This window comes from Brachyhypopomus gauderio, chromosome 8 (assembly GCF_052324685.1).
Source record: "Brachyhypopomus gauderio isolate BG-103 chromosome 8, BGAUD_0.2, whole genome shotgun sequence".
Taxonomy (NCBI): Eukaryota; Metazoa; Chordata; class Actinopteri; order Gymnotiformes; family Hypopomidae; genus Brachyhypopomus; species Brachyhypopomus gauderio.
This window is the reverse complement of record NC_135218.1, coordinates 19,933,472-19,953,092: the sequence shown is the minus strand read 5'-3', so window position 1 is coordinate 19,953,092 and position 19,621 is coordinate 19,933,472. Positions and strand designations below refer to the sequence as shown.

The 19,621-nt window shown below is 48.3% G+C and overlaps 1 protein-coding gene across 2 annotated transcripts in view; it reads left to right on the top strand.

Annotated features, from left to right (window-relative positions):
- sema5bb (sema domain, seven thrombospondin repeats (type 1 and type 1-like), transmembrane domain (TM) and short cytoplasmic domain, (semaphorin) 5Bb) overlaps window positions 1–19,621 on the top strand; it is a 40,991-nt gene that overhangs the window by 9,001 nt on the left and 12,369 nt on the right. For both annotated transcript variants that reach the window (XM_077015192.1, XM_077015194.1), the window contains 6 exons: window positions 8,802–8,998; window positions 9,863–9,962; window positions 10,928–10,973; window positions 17,011–17,073; window positions 17,494–17,806; window positions 18,332–18,617. In XM_077015192.1, the coding sequence (XP_076871307.1) occupies window positions 8,802–8,998; window positions 9,863–9,962; window positions 10,928–10,973; window positions 17,011–17,073; window positions 17,494–17,806; window positions 18,332–18,617 (1,005 nt within the window). The remainder of the gene's footprint in view (window positions 1–8,801; window positions 8,999–9,862; window positions 9,963–10,927; window positions 10,974–17,010; window positions 17,074–17,493; window positions 17,807–18,331; window positions 18,618–19,621) is intronic.

Sequence of the window (19,621 nt, the reverse complement as noted above, 5' to 3'; positions counted from 1 at the left end):
CTTCTTTTCTCTTTGTTTATTTTATTTTTAAAGAACAAACTCTCTGTCAGTTATATGCCAGTCACTTCTCTCTCCTCTTTACCTGTCTATCTCTATCCATCTGTCTGTCTACTTGTCTGTCTGTCTCTGTTTATTTATATTAGCAGCTCAGCGACCATGTCCACATCTCTCCCATTGTGTCTGATTCTCTTTGTTCTCTCTGTCTACTCAGACTGTGTGGGTGTGCGTGGCATGCATGTATTTGTCTGTGTATGCGTGTGTGTGCTAGTGTGATTGTATGTGACTGTGTGTGGTTGTGATGTGTGTATGTTTATATATTTGTGTAGGTGTGTGTTTGTGAGTTCCTTGTATGTCTGTCTGAGTATTGAGAGGTTCTGTTGTAGAACTCAATAATGTCTGTTTTTCATGCCTCTTTCACACTTTATATGGTACAATTGGTAAGCCGAGTAAGAGTGTTGAAAACTCTCACCGTTTCACTCATGTAAGGCAGACTGCTTGAAGGAATGTGTATTGGGCAAGAGTGAAAACGTTATCTTTGCTCTTAGCTGTACAAACCTGTCTTCATCTCTTTCTCGATCTTTGTCTTTCCACAACATCTCTCTCTCTCCCTCTTTTTCTCTCTCAGGAATGATTATTGCAGAGGTTTATTTGGCTGTGGAATGAATATGAAATAAACATAATATATAATCATTCATGAAGAGAAGGTCAAATTGCAATTCGGTTCAGTTAAAATACTGTATATGTGAATACTGCTTTTCACAGGTTTCCTCCCTAAGCAGCATTATAAGTCATACTTTCAGTCAATCATGAAACAAATGAAGGTTCTGTTTTAACTCAATTGTAATCTATCAGCTCCATGAATGTGTAGTGTGTAGTGAGGGTGAGATTCAGGCCACCTCTCTCCAGGTTGTGTGGAGTGTTTCAGTGGTGGGTTCCCCAGGGCCAGGAGCAGGGATGAGTGTGCAGGAGTGTGGAGAAGTGTGGAGGAGAGTAGAGGAGTGGAGGAGTGTGGAGGAGAGTGGAGGAGAGTAGAGGAGTGTAGAGGAGAGTAGAGGAGGGTGGAGGAGTGGAGGAGAGTAGAGGAGTGTGGAGGAGTGGAGGAGAGTAGAGGAGTGGAGGAGTGTAGAGGAGTGGAGGAGAGTAGAGGAGTGTGGAGGAGTGGAGGAGTGTAGAGGAGTGGAGGAGTGTAGAGGAGTGGAGGAGAGTAGAGGAGAGTGGAGGAGTGTGGAGGAGTGGAGGAGAGTAGAGGAGTGTGGAGGAGTGGAGGAGAGTAGAGGAGTGGAGGAGAGTAGAGGAGTGTGGAGGAGTGGAGGAGAGTAGAGGAGTGTGGAGGAGAGTAGAGGAGGGTGGAGGAGTGGAGGAGAGTAGAGGAGTGTGGAGGAGTGGAGGAGAGTAGAGGAGTGTGGAGGAGTGAAGGAGAGTAGAGGAGTGGAGGAGAGTAGAGGAGTGTGGAGGAGTGGAGGAGAGTAGAGGAGTGTGGAGGAGTGGAGGAGAGTAGAGGAGGAGTGGAGGAGAGTAGAGGAGTGGAGGAGTGTAGAGGAGTGGAGGAGAGTAGAGGAGTGTGGAGGAGTGTAGAGGAGTGGAGGAGTGTAGAGGAGTGGAGGAGAGTAGAGGAATGTGGAGGAGTGGAGGAGAGTAGAGGAGTGTGGAGGAGTGGAGAAGAGTAGAGGAGTGGAGGAGTGTAGAGGAGTGGAGGAGAGTAGAGGAGTGTGGAGGAGTGGAGGAGTGTAGAGGAGTGGAGGAGTGTAGAGGAGTGGAGGAGAGTAGAGGAGTGTGGAGGAGTGGAGGAGTGTAGAGGAGTGTGGAGGAGTGGAGGAGAGTAGAGGAGTGTGGAGGAGTGGAGGAGAGTAGAGGATTGGAGGAGAGTAGAGGAGTGTGGAGGAGAGTAGAGGAGTGTAGAGGAGTGGAGGAGAGTAGAGGAGTGTGGAGGAGTGTGGAGGAGTGGAGGAGTGTAGAGGAGTGGAGGAGAGTAGAGGAGTGTGGAGGAGTGGAGGAGAGTAGAGGAGTGTGGAGGAGAGTAGAGGAGAGAAGGAGAGTAGAGGAGAGTGGAGGAGTAGAGGAAAGTAGAGGAGTGGAGGAGAGTAGAGGAGTGGAGGAGAGTAGAGGAGTGTGGAGGAGTGGAGGAGTGTAGAGGAGTGTGGAGGAGTGGAGGAGTGTAAAGGAGTGTGGAGGAGTGGAGGAGAGTAGAGGAGTGGAGGAGAGTAGAGGAGTGTGGAGGAGAGTAGAGGAGAGAAGGAGAGTAGAGGAGAGTGGAGGAGTAGAGGAAAGTAGAGGAGTGGAGGAGTGTAGAGGAGTGGAGGAGAGTAGAGGAGTGTGGAGGAGTGGAGGAGTGTAGAGGAGTGTGGAGGAGTGGAGGAGTGTAGAGGAGTGTGGAGGAGTGGAGGAGAGTAGAGGAGTGGAGGAGAGTAGAGGAGTGTGGAGGAGAGTAGAGGAGTGTAGAGGAGTGGAGGAGAGTAGAGGAGAGTGGAGGAGTAGAGGAAAGTAGAGGAGTGTAGAGGAGTGGAGGAGAGTAGAGGAGTGTGGAGGAGTGGAGGAGAGTAGAGGAGTGGAGGAGAGTAGAGGAGTGTGGAGGAGTGGAGGAGAGTAGAGGAGTGTGGAGGAGTGTGGAGGAGTGGAGGAGTGTGGAGGAGTGGAGGAGAGTAGAGGAGTGTGGAGGAGTGGAGGAGTGTAGAGAAGTGGAGGAGTGTAGAGGAGTGGAGGAGAGTAGAGGAGTGTGGAGGAGTGGAGGAGAGTAAATGAGTGGAGGAGAGTAGAGGAGTGTGGAGGAGTGGAGAAGAGTAGAGGAGTGGAGGAGTGTAGAGGAGTGGAGGAGATTAGAGGAGTGTGGAGGAGTGGAGGAGTGTAGAGGAGTGGAGGAGTGTAGAGGAGTGGAGGAGAGTAGAGGAGTGTGGAGGAGTGTAGAGGAGTGTTGAGGAGTGGAGGAGAGTAGAGGAGTGTGGAGGAGTGGAGGAGAGTAGAGGAGTGGAGGAGAGTAGAGGAGTGTGGAGGAGAGTAGAGGAGTGTAGAGGAGTGGAGGAGAGTAGAGGAGTGTGGAGGAGTGGAGGAGAGTAGAGGAGTGGAGGAGTGTAGAGGAGTGGAGGAGAGTAGAGGAGTGTGGAGGAGTGGAGGAGAGTAGAGGAGTGGAGGAGAGTAGAGGAGAGAAGGAGAGTAGAGGAGAGTAGAGGAGTAGAGGAAAGTAGAGGAGTGTAGAGGAGTGGAGGAGTGTAGAGGAGTGTGGAGGAGTGGAGGAGAGTAGAGGAGTGTGGAGGAGTGGAGGACAGTAGAGGAGTGGAGGAGAGTAGAGGAGTGTGGAGGAGTGGAGGAGTGTAGAGGAGAGGAGGAGTGTAGAGGAGTGGAGGAGAGTAGAGGAGTGTGGAGGAGTGTAGAGGAGTGTGGAGGAGTGGAGGAGAGTAGAGGAGTGTGGAGGAGTGGAGGAGAGTAGAGGAGTGTGGAGGAGTGTAGAGGAGTGGAGAAGAGTAGAGGAGTGTGGAGGAGTGTGGAGGAGTGTGGAGGAGTGGAGGTGTGTAGAGGAGTGGAGGAGAGTAGAGGAGTGTGGAGGAGTGGAGGAGTGTAGAGGAGTGGAGGAGAGTAGAGGAGTGTGGAGGAGTGTACAGGAGGGTGGAGGAGTGGAGGAGAGTAGAGGAGTGTGGAGGAGAGTAGAGGAGTGTACAGGAGGGTGGAGGAGTGTGGAGGAGAGTGGAGGAGTGGAGGAGAGTAGAGGAGTGTGGAGAAAAGGGCCAGGCTGGCTGGAATGAGAATGGATAGGGGAGAGTGGTGATAAAGATGAGCCTTGTTTGTGGCACTGTTTAAGATTCTGTCTGGGGTCCTGCGGTGTGGTCAGACTCGCGCCACTGCGCTTTGCTTTGGCAGACGACCACGCTGTCAGCAGCAGCACTCAAACACTCAACTGACTCATTCACGTGCTAAAAAGACAGAGAGCTGGCAGCTAGACAGAAGAAACATTCATACGTGGGGAGAGAGAGATGAAGAAAGAGAAGGAACCAGAGAGGGAGGGAAAGAAAGAAAGATAGAGAGGGAAGAAAAGAGGAAGAGGGGGAAGGAGAGGGATGGAGAGAGAGGTATAGGGGTTCAAAAAAAAGTCTTCATGCAGTAGCATAAAAGTATCATTTGATGAAATGAAAGGAAGAATAGTGGGGGAGTGTAGTGGAGTAAGGTAGTAGAATAAGGAGGAGGATGTGAGTAGAAGAGTAGTGTAGTATGGTACTATAGTAATGGAGTAGGTTAGTACAGAAGTACAGTAATGGAGCAGGGTAATATAGTAGCAGAAGTATGGTAGTAGAGTAGGGTTGTAGGGTAGTAGGGTAGTACAGAAGTATGGTAGTGTAGTAGGGTTGTAAAGTAGTAGGGAAGTAAAGAAGCATGGTAGTGGAATAGGGTTGTATAGTAGCACAGAAGTATGGTGATGGAGTAGGGGTGAAGGTTATAATGGAGTAGGGTTGTAGATTAGTAGGGTAGTACAGAAGTATGGTAGTGGAGTAGGATTGTAGGGTAGTACAGAAGAATGGTAATGGAGTTGTGTTGTAGGCAGAGGTGGAAAGAGTACTGAAAAATTGTAATTGAGTAAAAGTATCATTACTTTACCTAAAATCTACTCAGAGTAAAAGTAAAATTACCCATCTCAATATTTACTCGAGTAAAAGTACAAAATTACTTCATTTAAAATGTAATTTGAGTAAAAGTTACTTAGTTACTTTCAGTTATTTAATGCATGGATGAATCATGAACCAAATTCAGCACAAGTTGTTTTAATCGATTTCAAAGTGTATTTAAGTGCACATCCACACTTGCAAAAAGATCAGCTGGGCTCAGGAACATACTTCCTCACAGCACAAGGACAGTCACAACCTGTAGCATAAAGTGCAAACAATTTTCAGTCCTATTGTCCAACGGACAACACTATAAGAATAAAGAAATTTAAATGACAAATTATTCAAAAAACAAAATGCACACAAAATTAAGTGCCCTCAAGATGCCACAAGTCAAACTAAAATGCAACAAGATTCCACTACTCACAATAAAATGCCCACAGGATTCCACATCAAAAATAAAAAAATGCTCATAGGATCCCACAATTTAAAAGTAAGTGCTCACAGGATCCAACTATTCAAAATACAATGCCCACCGGATCCCACTATTTACAATAAAATGCCCAAAGGTTGCCACAACTCAAAATAAAATATAAAATGATCACAGGATCCCACATCTCAAAATAAAACAAAATGCGCACAGGATTCCACTATTTAAAACGTGCACAGGATCCAACTATTCAAAATACAGTGCCCACAGGATTCCACTTTTCACAATAAAATGTCCACAGAATCCCACAGAACCTGACAGATAGAAGATTTAAAGATAGAACAATCTCATCCTTTTGGAAATAAGTGCACCAGATTATGACCTGATTATGACACAATGGAAAAGGCGTACGCAAGGCAAGGCCACGCAATTGGCCTTCAGTTCTGGGACTCAGAAGTTTAAATTTCTGCCCGCATTTAATTTTTCACCATCAATATTTTTTTACTCAGTAATGTGAGGGCGTTCAAATGTAGTGAAGTAAAACTACTTGGGTCAAAATGTACTCAAGTAAAAGTAAAAATTACAAATTTCAAAAACTACTCTGAAAATTACAAATTACTCATAAAAAGTACTCAATTACAGTAATGTGAGTAAATGTAATTAGTTACTTTCCACCCCTGGTTGTAGAGTAGTAATGGAGTAGGGGTGTAGGGTTGTATGGTAGTACAGAAGTATGGAAGTGGAATAGGGTTGTAGTGTAGTAATGGTGTAGGGCAGGGGTAATCAATTAAATCTTTCCGCGGTCCATTTTTTGGGGGGGGGGGGGGGTGGCGAACGAAAGTTGTTGAGCGGGGGGGTGGCGAACGAAAGTTATTGAGCGGGTGGGGGGGCGAACGTAACACTCAAATGGGTGGTGAACGTAACACTCGTCTGAAAATAAATTCTCCGGTTTAAAATATAGTCTCCCGTTAAAATTTTTTTTGGCATTTGGGTCCGTATCCAGTTAATCAGGAATGTGATTGGGTCCGGACAGGACGGCGTTCGGGTCCGGATCCGGACCGCGGACCATTTGGTGATACCTGGTGTAGGGTATTAGAGTAGTGGGGTAGTGGGGGGAGTGGAGTAGAGTAAGGTAGTGGAGGTGAGTAGCAGGGTAGTATAGTAGCAAAGTTTGGTAGTATAGTAAGGTAGTACAGAAGAATAATACAGAAGTATAGTAGTGAAGTAGGGTTGTATGGTAATAGGGTAGTACAGAAGTATGGTAGTGGAGTAAGATTGTAGGGTAGTAGGGTAGTACAGAAGTATGTTAGTGGAGTAGGGTTGTAGGGTAGTACCCCCCCTGCTGTCTCTCTCTCTATTATCACCCCCCTGTCTCTCTCTATTATCATCTCCTGTCTCTCTCTCTATTATCACCCTTGTCTCTCTCTCTATTACCACCCCCTGTCTCTCTCTATTATCACAATTGTCTCTCTCTCTATTATCACCTAACCGTAACCCCCATCTCTCTCTCTTAGCACCTCAACCTTAACCAGTCTGTAATTGTCTGTTATGGGCTATGAAGGCAGGTCCGGTCTGTAATTGTCTGTTATGAGTCAACATTTACTTTGCTAATTTATCTGGCTCTGTCCTCTAGCACTGTGGGATTTTATCTGGTTCTTATTCCTTTAATTTAGTGGGCTGCAGTATGGTGCTGTCCATGAGCTTTAGCATGGGAGGAGACAGCTGCTGTCAGCTTTATGGGATGTTTGGATGGAGTGTTTCTGGAAGGGAAGGTCACTGAAGAAGAGACTGGAAGGTAGAAAACACCCAGGCACATGGGTGGTTGTGCCTCTGTGAGGGGCTATGGTGCTTAACAGGCCCTTGGGCAGAGTATGATCTGTTTAGGGTTAGGTTTAGGGTTAGAGATAGGGTTAGGGTTAGGGTTTCTCTTACAGGAGCTGTATTGTGCCAGCAACTTGAGTTGAACATGGTACAAATTCTCACAATTGCACATGAATCAGATTCATGGTCTCTTGCTTCCTGAAAAAAATATTTTTGTTACTGATTTTTGTGAGGTTTTTTCACAGAAGTGAAATGTGTGTTCTGTAAAACCTCTGCTGGGTAGCAGTGCAGTGTGAAGCATGTTCAGAGGTTTGAGCTGGGCTTGAAAGAAGTGGGAAATACCTGTGAAAAGAGTTCAGAGTGTAGAGTGAGCATAACCTGTAATTAATTATTTTTCTTTTAATTCTTATCTCATTTTCCTCCCATATTGAATTAGCCCAGAGAGAACCCACAAACAGAACCCACAGACAGAACCCACAAACAGAACCCACAGACAGACCTCCCGACAGACCTCCCGAGCCACCTAGACAGCACACCGACTGTTGTGGGAACCCCTTCCAGGGCATTTGTCAGTGCCCTCTGTGCCTTTCAGATCTTTCTCTCCCTCCCTCTCTTCCTCTCTTGTGTTCTTCCATTCCCATGTCTCTGGATGAGGCTGAAAGCAGTAGGTTTGTGAATGTTCGGGGGCCCCAGGGGTGTTAAGGCTGTTAGCAGGATTAGCAGATTCAGGGAGTTCATGGGGCTTTCAGCTTTGTCTTGAAGTCGACATGCTGAAGAGAGGAGTGTGGCATTACCCACAAAGCTGAGAACAACAACAGAAACAGCATGAGTGTGTGTGTGTGTGTGTGTGTGTGTGTGTGTGTGTGTGTGTGTGTGTGTGTGTGTGTGTGTGTGTGTGTGTGCATGCTTAGATTTGTATGGCCTAAGGAATTGTGTATTTGAGCACGTGCATATTGGAATATTGATAAGAGTATGTGTGTGTGTTTGTGTGTGTGTTTACGTGTGTGTAGACCATGTGTAACGGTATATAAGTGGAGTTTTCTCTACCCCTGTGGCTGTCGAACACAAGCAGGGTTCTTTCATGGCCTTTAGCTGTGAGCTCGGTGACCTGCAGGACCAGGACTACACAAAGGGCATTTCATTCCCATCATAACAGCCTCACTGTACACTGCACTGTACCTGCTACTCAACCTGGAACAGAATCAACCTTTTGAGCTGCTTGTAGTCTTGTAGGCTTAAAGTAAATATCCACGTTAGTTTGACATCGACATGTGGTCATGAGTTACAGTAGTGATGTGTGGGCATTAGTTACAGTACGAACGAATTAATTCAGATTTATATATAGCCTTTCAAGATTCCAAAGGTCACTTTACAGTTAACATACTGACTACATTTTACATCCAGACACACTCTGAGCCCTAACACTCAGTGCACTCTGAACTTTAACCCTCAGTGCACTCTGAACCCTAACCCTCAGTACACTCTTAACTCTGACCCTCAGTGCACAATGATCTCTGACCCTCAGTGCACTCTGAACTCTGACCCTCAGCGTCCAGGGGGCCCTAATCAGGTGCAGGAGGGGAGTGAGAACCAAATCAGAAGTGTGTAGTAATGAATATCCAGATAAATCACGCCATGTGGGTAGAGTGGATCACAGTATCACAGCCTGTATCACAGTATCACAGCCTGTCTGTTAGTTACTGTATCACAGTGTGTCAGTATCACGGTGTTCCTGTTAGTTACAGTATCACAGCATGTCTGTTAGTTACAGTATCACATAACAATATTAAACCACATTCCCTTATTCCTGTTGATGTATCTGATGTCTGTCTGTCTGCTGTTCTGTATAGCTAGCTCTATATCTGTGTGTTTTCCTTTTTTAATATTCCTGCAAAGGTCAGTCTGTGGCCTCGCTATATGTTTAAATCCAACTGAATATTGGAATAATTTTCTGTTTCCTCCAGGTCTACCCTTCCACTGCTACAGGGTGAGGGTGTGGTCGTTATGGTAACAATGTTTGTGTTGCCTTCTTCTGGACCATTTGTGTTCTTCCTCTTCCTGGTTATGTCCTACACTCCACCCCTTCCTGTGACCTCTGACCCTACACCCTCTCGTTCTGAATACTGCAATAGAAAAGTGCATCCCATCATTCCTTACACAGGTTAGTCAGCACGCCCTACTCTCACCCGTCTCTTTCACTCTCACTCTGTCTCCATCTCTCTGTCTCCGTCTCTCTGTCTCTGTCTCTCTATGTGTCTGAATTGTTCAGAGATACACCTGTTTGTTTGAAGGCTGATGTTTTGACTTGGTGTGAGGAAACATAAGGATCACACCCTTTTCCCCTAAAAAAACTCTCTTGTTTCTCTCTCTCTCTCACACACACACACACACACGCACACACACAGCGTTACACAGCAGCTGAAAGCAAACATCCTCTTACAGCAGGGATTCTCTGATCTGAGTGTTGTGTACATACCACCATTACTGACTCTTATTTCTCATGTATCAACTGAAGAGTATTTTAGACTATTAAGGCTACAGGAGATCTATGTAAATGTAATAGGAAATGTAAATGATCACACTATTCTCTCTCTCTTGCTCTCTCTCCCCTTCTCTCTCTCTCACTCTCTCTCCTCTCTCTCCTTCTCTCTCTCAATATGAAGGCATTCCATGAGAGTAAAAGTAAAAGATTTGATGCACGTTTACACATGCAGAGCTCTGAACTTAGCTATTTTATGATGATTTTTTTGCTTGGTTGTTCATTTGTTTTGATTTCTTTTTTGTTTGGTTGTTTTCTAATGATGCTAATAGTGCTAATGTACGTTTAATTGCACATATGGTAAATAAAATACATGATTAGCATTCTAAATGTACTGTTCTCTCTCTCTTCTCTTTATCATGTCCCTGTCATCTTCTTCTCTGTTGTCTCTTGTCTGTGGTCTCCTCTTGTCTGTGGTCTCCTCTTGTCTGTGGTCTCTTCTCTGTGGTCTCCTCTTCTCTGTGGTCTCCTCTTCTCTCTGTGAAGCCCTCAGTCCCTGGCTTACATCATTTTCCATGCCTGGAGTGACTGATTACTCGCAGCTGGCTGTGGACCTCAGCAGAAACCAGCTGATCGTCGGAGCCAGGTAACGAATGCTTACCCCCATGTAGCTCTGCAGACTTACACACACACACACACACACACGCACGCACGCACGCACGCACGCACGCACGCACGCACGCACGCACGCACGCACACACACACACACACACACACACACTTTCTGCTGAAGTGACTCCACCCTCTGTGACTATGCAGGGGAGATTTCAGCCTGTGCTTCTAGATCTTAATTGTTTGTCAGAGTCTTTGAAGTTCTTTTCAGCTAAAGATAAATGTTGAAACCTTGAGCAGAGGAAACCAAGCCAGTGTCCTTAAACTTCACAAGATATGAAGAATTTGTTGGAAAATACATATCTCCATACTAACTCTTACTACCTTAACTAACCCTAATTAACCCTGATTAACCCTTACCACTTTAACTAACCCTAGCTAATCCTAATGAACCCTTTCTACCTTAACTAATGCTAACTAATCCTAATTAACCCTTACTACCTTAACTAACCCTAACTAATCATAATCCCTAGCTAATTCTAATGAACCCTTACTACCTTAATTAACCCTAACTAATCCTAACTAACTCTTACTACCTTAATTAACCCTAGCTAATCCTAATCAGGCTTCCTGGATTGTGTTGATTCCACTAATTTTACCTGGATTGTACTAATTAGAAAATCTAGCAAGTTTGAGCAAAATCCTGAGTGAGGACTTTTACTTTCTGAACCTGGAATTGACACCTCTGAACTTAACTAACCCTAACCCTAATCCTACTTCACTCTTACTACCTTAACTATCCCTAACTAACCCTGATTAACCCTTACAACTTTAACTAACCCTAACTAATTCTAATCAACCCTTACTACTTTAACTAACCATAATTAACCTTTATTTCCTTAACTAATCCTAGCTAATCTCCTTATTGTTCATAAGCATCGATGTTCCATTCTAGCTGTTTCACTCTCTTTCTCTTGCTCTCTGTCTCTTGATCTGTAGGAATTACTTGTTTAGACTCAGTCTGAGTGACATCTCTCTCCTGCAGGTGAGTTTAATAATACTCAGCTCCATCACACATAAACACTTATCACAGCTACAGTTGTGATCAAATTTATTCAACCCCCACTGAAATAAAGTGTTTTGGCCAGTTTGACATTGATTTTGATCATTTCAGTCATCTTATTTACAATTATATCAAAGAGGCACTTATAAATTAGACAAACATAACATAATATTTATGATGGAATAACCACAAATGTCTTTACTGTGCTCACATCATTATCAGTTTTATTCAACCCCCTAGTGACATTATTTTTTAGTACTTAGTATAACATCCTTTTCCAGTTATGACAGCTTTCAAGCGTGAAGCATAGCTTGACACAAGTGTCTTGCAGCGACCTATGGGTATCTTAGCCCATTCTTCATGGGCAAAAGCCTCCAGTTCAGTCACATTCTTAGGCTTGCGCACTGCAACTGCCTTCTTTAGGTCCCACCAGAGGTTCTCAATTGGATTTAAGTCTGGTGATTGCGATGGCCACTCTAGAATGTTCCAGCCTTTCATGTTCAACCATGCTCTAGTGGACTTGGATGTGTGCTTCGGATCATTGTCCTGTTGGAAGGTCCAACGTCTCCCAAGCCGCAGGTTTGTGACTGACTCCATCACATTTTCCTCCAAGATCTCCTGGTACTGAAGGGAATTCATGGTACCCTGCAAACGTTGAAGCTTTCCTGTACCATTAGAAGCAAAACAGCCCCAAAGCATAATTGACCCCCCGCCATGCTTCACAGTAGGCAAGGTGTTCTTTTGTTCATAAGCCTGGTTCTTCCTTCTCCAAACATAGCGCTGGTCCATTGTCCCAAACAGTTCTAATTTAGTTTCATCTGACCACAGTACACTGTCCCAAAACCTTTGTGGCTTGTCCACATGACTTTTGGCATACTGCAGTCGACTTTTCTTGTTCTTTGGAGTCAGCAAGGGGGTGCGTCTGGGCCTTCTGGCATGGAGGTCTTCGTTATGCAGTGCGCGCCTTATTGTCTGAGCTGAAACTTCAGTGCTCACATCTGACAGGTCTTTTTTCAGTTCCTTAGCAGTCACGCGGGGATTTTTCTCCACATTACGCTTCAGGTAGCGCACAGCAGTCGCGGTCAGGATCTTCTTTCTGCCACGACCAGGTAACGTTTCCACTGTGCCCTTTAACTTGAACTTGCGAATGATACTTCCGATAGTGTCTCTTGGAATATTTAACAACTTCGCAATCTTTTTATATCCATTGCCATTCTTGTGAAGAGCAATAACCTCTTCTCTTGTCTTCTGGGACCATTCTCTTGCCTTCACCATGCTTGGAAACACACCAGTAGATGTCTAGAAGGAGCTGAGTATCACAGTCCTTTTAAATCTGCCTAATTGGTGCTTATCATGCTTGATTGCTGCTCGTTGACATCCACAGATGTTTTCAATACCTGATGGAAAACACTGGAATGAACCTCTGTTCTTAGGAGTGGTAGTCGTAAAGGGGTTGAATAATTGTGTCAATGAAGAAATCACAAAAAGGCCATTTAATACTTTATGACAAAAAAAATTGATGCTATCTTAGTTGCATTTAGTTCTTTAACAAGTCCTTGTAAGATTTCATTATGAACACAATTACAAATGTGCACTGAATTCCATAAAACCCTTCGCAGCATTGGGGGTTGAATAAATTTGATCACAACTGTATGTTTCAGACATTCAACCCAGACATTTCCTCTGGTTCCACACACACACACACACACACACACTTTTGAATTTGGAGTGTTATGTGTATGTAGTGCACACTCAGTGTTGACAATCTCCCTCTCTCTCTATCTTTCTCTCTCTGTCTTTCTCTCTATCTATCTCTCTCATGCCCCCCCCCTCCCCCTCTCTCTTTATCTCTCTCACTCTTCCCCTCCTCTATCTCTCTTCCTCTCCCCCCCTCTCTCCCTTCTCTCACAGTAAAGTATGAGGCACTTTCAACTCTAAATTTCTCGACTGTCTGTCAAAATGTCAGATATTTTGAGTGACCTCCCTGTGCTGTGTCCACTAGCCTGACCCTTAACCCTAACCCCCACCTTCTGTCAAGCACACAAGCTGCCTGACACACACAGTTGCTGACTGACCCATTCCCTTACACTATGTTTTTGTTATCTTCTGTGCTAAAACTTATTCATTTTGACAGTCAGTCATTCCACATCTTTGTTTTCTATTTGAAGAAAACCCACAGTGAGATGAAAGTCACGGCTGTGATGAGGTGGATTTCTCTTTGAATTTGTATCTCAGTATCCTGCAGTGAATATTCCTGCCCATGGAGGGCACGTTTATCCCAGCTCTCAGGTCTTGTCCTCTCGAACCCACTGTTCGAGCACTGAGCCTGTGCAACTCAAGCAACTCAAGACTGCTGTTGGTTCCTATAGAATTATGTATATCCTATATCATGATGTTTCCTATATAGTGATGTTCCCTATATAGTGATGCATTTCCTGTACAATGATACAGTGTTTCCTATATAATAATAATGCATTTCCGGTATTATGATGCGTTTCCTGTAAAATGATACTTTGGGTACTTTGTTTTTAGGTCATCCTGCATGTGTTGTAGTTGTTCAGAAACCAGTAACTAAAACAAATAAAAATAAAACTTTATAGTGATGGAAGGGTGTGTGTGTGTGTGTGTGTGTGTGTGTTGGTATGTGTGTCTGCTGGGCCAGACACAGACATCTGGAGCTTGGAGCAAGATCCAGAGAGATAATGTGTGTGTGTGTGTGTGTGTGTGCGCGTGTGTGTGTCTGTGTGTGTGTGTGTGTGTGTGCGTGCGTGCGTGTGTCTGTGTGCGTGTGTGTGTGTGTGTGCGTGTGTGTCTGTGTGTGCGTGCGTGCGTGTATCTGGGTGTGTGCGTGCGTGTGTCTGTGTGTGTGTGTGTGTTTGTGCATGCGTGTGTCTGTGTGTGCGTGCGTGTGTGTGCGTGCGTGCATGCGTGTGTGTGTGTGTGTGCGTGTGTGTGTCTGTGTGTGTGTGTGTGTGTGTGTGTGTGTGTGTGCGTGCGTGCGTGCGTGTGTCTGTGTGCGTGTGTGTGTGTGTGTGTGTGCGTGTATCTGTGTGTGTGTGTGTGTGCGTGCGTGTGTGTGTGTGTGTCTGTGTGTGTGTGTGTGTGCGTGCGTGTGTCTGTGTGTGTGTGTGTGTCTGTGCCTGTACATGTGCCTGTAGAGGTGTAGGGGCTGGAGCAGGTGGTGTAGTCCTCAGGGGTTAAGGTTAACTACACTTCTACCCTTACACTTCTACTCCCCAGCAACAATAATAATAATAAGGAAGAGGAAACCCACACAGGGGAGAACATGGAAACTCCACTCAAATAGGGACTTGATAGGGACCCAAAACAGGGACCCAAAATCCTGGTGCTGAGAGGCAAAGTGCTAACCACCAAGTTTTATTTTCAGTCTGTTCATTATTATCTGGATGCATTTAAAATCCAAACAAACAAATGTCCTCTGTGACAAAGTCTGAAGGCAGCCACCCTACCCAGGACTCAACCCCAGGACTCGTCCCAAGGGCTTGACCCCAGAACTCAACCCCAAGACTCAACCCCAGAACTCGAGCCCAGGACTTGACCCCAGGACTCGACCCCAAGACTCGACCCCAGGGCTCGACCCCAGGGCTCGACCCAGGACTAAAGCAGCAGCTCTGAACCACGGGGCAGCCAGAGCTTCCCCATTGAACTCTCCTAAGTGGCACCATCCTCCCCTACGGAGAGTCTCTGACACTCTACCTTCATCTCCATGGAGATGGGTACCATTGTCCCTCACTGCCACTCTCCATCCCCTTACTGCCCCGCCCTGCACTTCATGCCCCTCTCCGTCCCCTCACTGCCCCTCATTGCCCCTCTCCGTCCCCTCACTGCCCCTCCCTGTCCCTCATGCCCCTCACTGTCCCTCTCCGTCCCCTCACTGCCCCTCCCTGTCCCTCATGCCCCTCTCCGTCCCCTCACTGCCCCTCCCTGTCCCTCATGCCCCTCTCCGTCCCCTCACTGCCCCTCCCTGTCCCTCATGCCCCTCTCCGTCCCGTCACTGCCCCTCCCTGTCCCTCATGCCCCTCTCCGTCCCCTCACTGCCCCTCCCTGTCCCTCATGCCCCTCTCCGTCCCGTCACTGCCCCTCCCTGTCCCTCATGCCCCTCTCCGTCCCCTCACTGCCCCTCCCTGTCCCTCATGCCCCTCACTGTCCCTCTCCGTCCCCTCACTGCCCCTCCCTGTCCCTCATGCCCCTCTCCGTCCCCTCACTGCCCCTCCCTGTCCCTCATGCCCCTCTCCGTCCCCTCACTGCCCCTCCCTGTCCCTCATGCCCCTCTCCGTCCCGTCACTGCCCCTCCCTGTCCCTCATGCCCCTCTCCGTCCCCTCACTGCCCCTCCCTGTCCCTCATGCCCCTCTCCGTCCCGTCACTGCCCCTCCCTGTCCCTCATGCCCCTCTCCGTCCCCTCACTGCCCCTCCCTGTCCCTCATGCCCCTCTCCGTCCCCTCACTGCCCCTCCCTGTCCCTCATGCCCCTCTCCGTCCCGTCACTGCCCCTCCCTGTCCCTCATGCCCCTCTCCGTCCCGTCACTGCCCCTCCCTGTCCCTCATGCCCCTCTCCGTCCCCTCACTGCCCCTCCCTGTCCCTCATGCCCCTCTCCGTCCCGTCACTGCCCCTCCCTGTCCCTCATGCCCCTCTCCGTCCCCTCACTGCCCCTCCCTGTCCCTCATGCCCCTCACTGTCCCTCTCCGTCCCCTCACTGCCCCTCCCTGTCCCTCATGCCCCTCTCCGTCCCCTCACTGCCCCTCCCTGTCCCTCATGCCCCTCTCCGTCCCCTCACTGCCCCTCCCTGTCCCTCATGCCCCTCTCCGTCCCCTCACTGCCCCTCCCTGTCCCTCATGCCCCTCTCCGTCCCCTCACTGCCCCTCCCTGTCCCTCATGCCCCTCTCCGTCCCCTCACTGCCCCTCCCTGTCCCTCATGCCCCTCTCCGTCCCCTCACTGCCCCTCCCTGTCCCTCATGCCCCTCTCCGTCCCGTCACTGCCCCTCCCTGTCCCTCATGCCCCTCTCCGTCCCGTCACTGCCCCTCCCTGTCCCCCATGCCCCTCTCCGTCCCCTCACTGCCCCTCCCTGTCCCTCATGCCCCTCTCCGTCCCGTCACTGCCCCTCCCTGTCCCTCATGCCCCTCTCCGTCCCCTCACTGCCCCTCCCTGTCCCTCATGCCCCTCTCCGTCCCCTCACTGCCCCTCCCTGTCCCTCATGCCCCTCTCCGTCCCCTCACTGCCCCTCCCTGTCCCTCATGCCCCTCTCCGTCCCCTCACTGCCCCTCCCTGTCCCTCATGCCCCTCTCCGTCCCGTCACTGCCCCTCCCTGTCCCTCATGCCCCTCTCCGTCCCGTCACTGCCCCTCCCTGTCCCTCATGCCCCTCTCCGTCCCCTCACTGCCCCTCCCTGTCCCTCATGCCCCTCACTGTCCCTCTCCGTCCCCTCACTGCCCCTCCCTGTCCCTCATGCCCCTCTCCGTCCCCTCACTGCCCCTCCCTGTCCCTCATGCCCCTCTCCGTCCCCTCACTGCCCCTCCCTGTCCCTCATGCCCCTCTCCGTCCCCTCACTGCCCCTCCCTGTCCCTCATGCCCCTCTCCGTCCCGTCACTGCCCCTCCCTGTCCCTCATGCCCCTCTCCGTCCCCTCACTGCCCCTCCCTGTCCCTCATGCCCCTCACTGTCCCTCTCCGTCCCCTCACTGCCCCTCCCTGTCCCTCATGCCCCTCTCCGTCCCCTCACTGCCCCTCCCTGTCCCTCATGCCCCTCTCCGTCCCCTCACTGCCCCTCCCTGTCCCTCATGCCCCTCTCCGTCCCCTCACTGCCCCTCCCTGTCCCTCATGCCCCTCTCCGTCCCCTCACTGCCCCTCCCTGTCCCTCATGCCCCTCACTGTCCCTCTCCGTCCCCTCACTGCCACTCCCCACTTCCTCTCCACTATCCCACTGACACCATGTGTGATGAAAGCTCCACCCTCCCTGGAACACACTTGTGTGTTGTGACTGTGTGTGTGTGTGTGTATTGCAGGGTACAGAGTGGGGAGTGGATGAGGACACACGGAGGTCCTGTCAAAGCAAAGGAAAGACAGAGGTGAGAGGAGAAGGGGCGGACTTGGGGGTGTGGTATCTATGGGGGTGGGGTATCTGTGGGGGGTATGTGTGGAGGTGGGATATCTGTGGGGGCGGGGTATCTGTGGAGGTGGGGTATCTGTGGGGGCGGGGTATCTGTGGGGGGTATCTGTGGAGGTGGGATATCTGTGGGGGCGGGGTATCTGTGGAGGTGGGGTATCTGTGGGGGCGGGGTATCTGTGGAGGCGGGGTATCTGTGGGGGCGGGGTATCTGCAGAGGGAGGGTATCTGTGGGGGGTATCTGTGGAGGCAGGGTATCTGTGGGGGGCGGGGTATCTGTGTATCACTCCTTCCCTTCCCTCACCCCACCTATCCCTCTCTCTCTCTCTCTCTCTCTCTCTCTCTCTCTCTCTCTCTCTCTCTCTCTCTCCCTCTCTCTCAGGACGAGTGTCAGAATTATGTCCGGGTGCTACTCCTGAGTGGTGTCCGTCTCTTTACCTGTGGCACTAACGGCTTCTCACCCATCTGCACCACACGCCCAAGCTCTGACCTCACCGAGGTCATCGACACATTTAATGGAGTTGCACGCTGCCCCTACGACCCCAGGCACAACTCCACTGCCATGGTAACAGAGAGTGGCGAGTTCTATGCTGCTACTGTCATCGACTTCTCCGGCCGAGACGCGGTGATCTACCGCAGCCTGGGTAACCGGCCACCGCTACGTACAGCACAGTACAACTCCAGATGGCTCAACGGTACGGGCCCGTGTCACATGTGGCATGTTACACACACAGCCTTAATACACAATTTACACACACAGCCATAATACACATTACACACACAGCCTTAACACGTTACACACACAGCCTTAATACACAATTCACACACACAGCCATAACACACGTTACACACACAGCCTTAACGCATGTTACACACACAGCCATAACACATGTTACACACAAAGCCTTAATGCACATGTTACATACAGCCTTAACACACATTAGACACACAGTCTTAACATACGTTACACACATAGCCTTAACATACATATTACACACACAGCCTTAACACATATATTACATACACAGCCATAACACATGTTACACACACAGCCTTAACACACGTTACACACACAGCCATAACACACGTTACACACACAGCCTTAAAACACGTTACACACACAGCCATAACAGCCTGTTGGTAACTGATTTTCACTCTCCTACTTTCTCTGTTACTGTTTGACTATTTCACATTCTCTCTCCCACTCTCACTCTCTCCAGAGCCTCACTTCATCTCTGCGTATGAGGTAGGCCATTTCACCTACGTATTCCTGCGTGAGACAGCCGTGGAGCAGGACTGTGGAAAAGCCGTGTTCTCCCGTGTGGCTCGCGTGTGCCAGAATGACGTGGGTGGGCGTTTCCTCCTGGAGGACACTTGGACCACATTTATGAAGGCGCGTCTGAACTGCTCACGCACTGGTGACGTGCCCTTCTATTACCATGAGCTGCAGAGTACCTTCTACCTGCCTGAACAGGACCTCATCTACGGCGCCTTCACCACAAACGCGTCAGTCCTCCACACATCCTCTCTCTCCTCTCTCTCTCCTCTCTCTCTCTCCTCTCTCTCCTCTCTCTCTTCTCTCTCTCCTCTCTCTCTCTCTCTCCTCTCTCTCCTCTCTCTCTCCTCTCTCTCTCTCCTCTCTCTCTCCTCTCTCTCTCCTCTCTCTCTCTCTCTCTCTCTCTCTCTCTCTCTCCTCTCTCTTTTTGTTGTCTCTGTTTCTCTTGAGGTATAAATTTTCCTAGAGTGGCAGATAGTATTTTTTTTCTTAATTGCTAGATTTTGCTAATTAAAAAATTAGTAATTAAATTAGTAATTAAAAATATACACTACAGGCCAAAAGTTTTAACACACCTTCTCATTCAATGCACTGTCTTTATTACCATGACTATTTACATTGTAGATTCACTGAAGGTATCAAAACTATGAATGAATACATGTTATGTACTTAACAAAAAAAGGTGAAATAACTGAAAGCATGTTTTATAATCTAGTTTCTTCAAAATATCCATCCTTTGCTCTCATTACTGCTTTGCACACTCTTGGAATTCTCTCAGTGAGCTTCAAGAGGTCGTCACCTGAAATGGGCTTCGGGTTTGACTTATCAGGGTTCATTAGTGGAAGCACATTGAGAGAATGCCAAGAGAGTGCCAAGAATGCTATAAAATGTTTTTAGTTATTTTACATTTTTTTGTTACGTACAAACCTCCTCGTGTATTCATTCATAGTTTTGATGCCTTCAGTGAGAACCTACAATGTAAATAGTCATGGAAATAAAGAAAGCACATTGAATGAGAAGGTGTGTCCAAACTTTTGGCCTGTAGTGTACATCCATGCTGTTTTGAAACTGCCATTATTTCCTGAACATTGATACAAAGATGATGGTTGATGTGAAAATGTATCAGTCAGACTGTCTTACATGTCAGTGTGTTTCCTCTGACAAGTCCAGCAGTTTGCTGGAATACAGCAGCAGAATACAGCTGGAATACAGCAGCAGACAAGCCAATCTGATG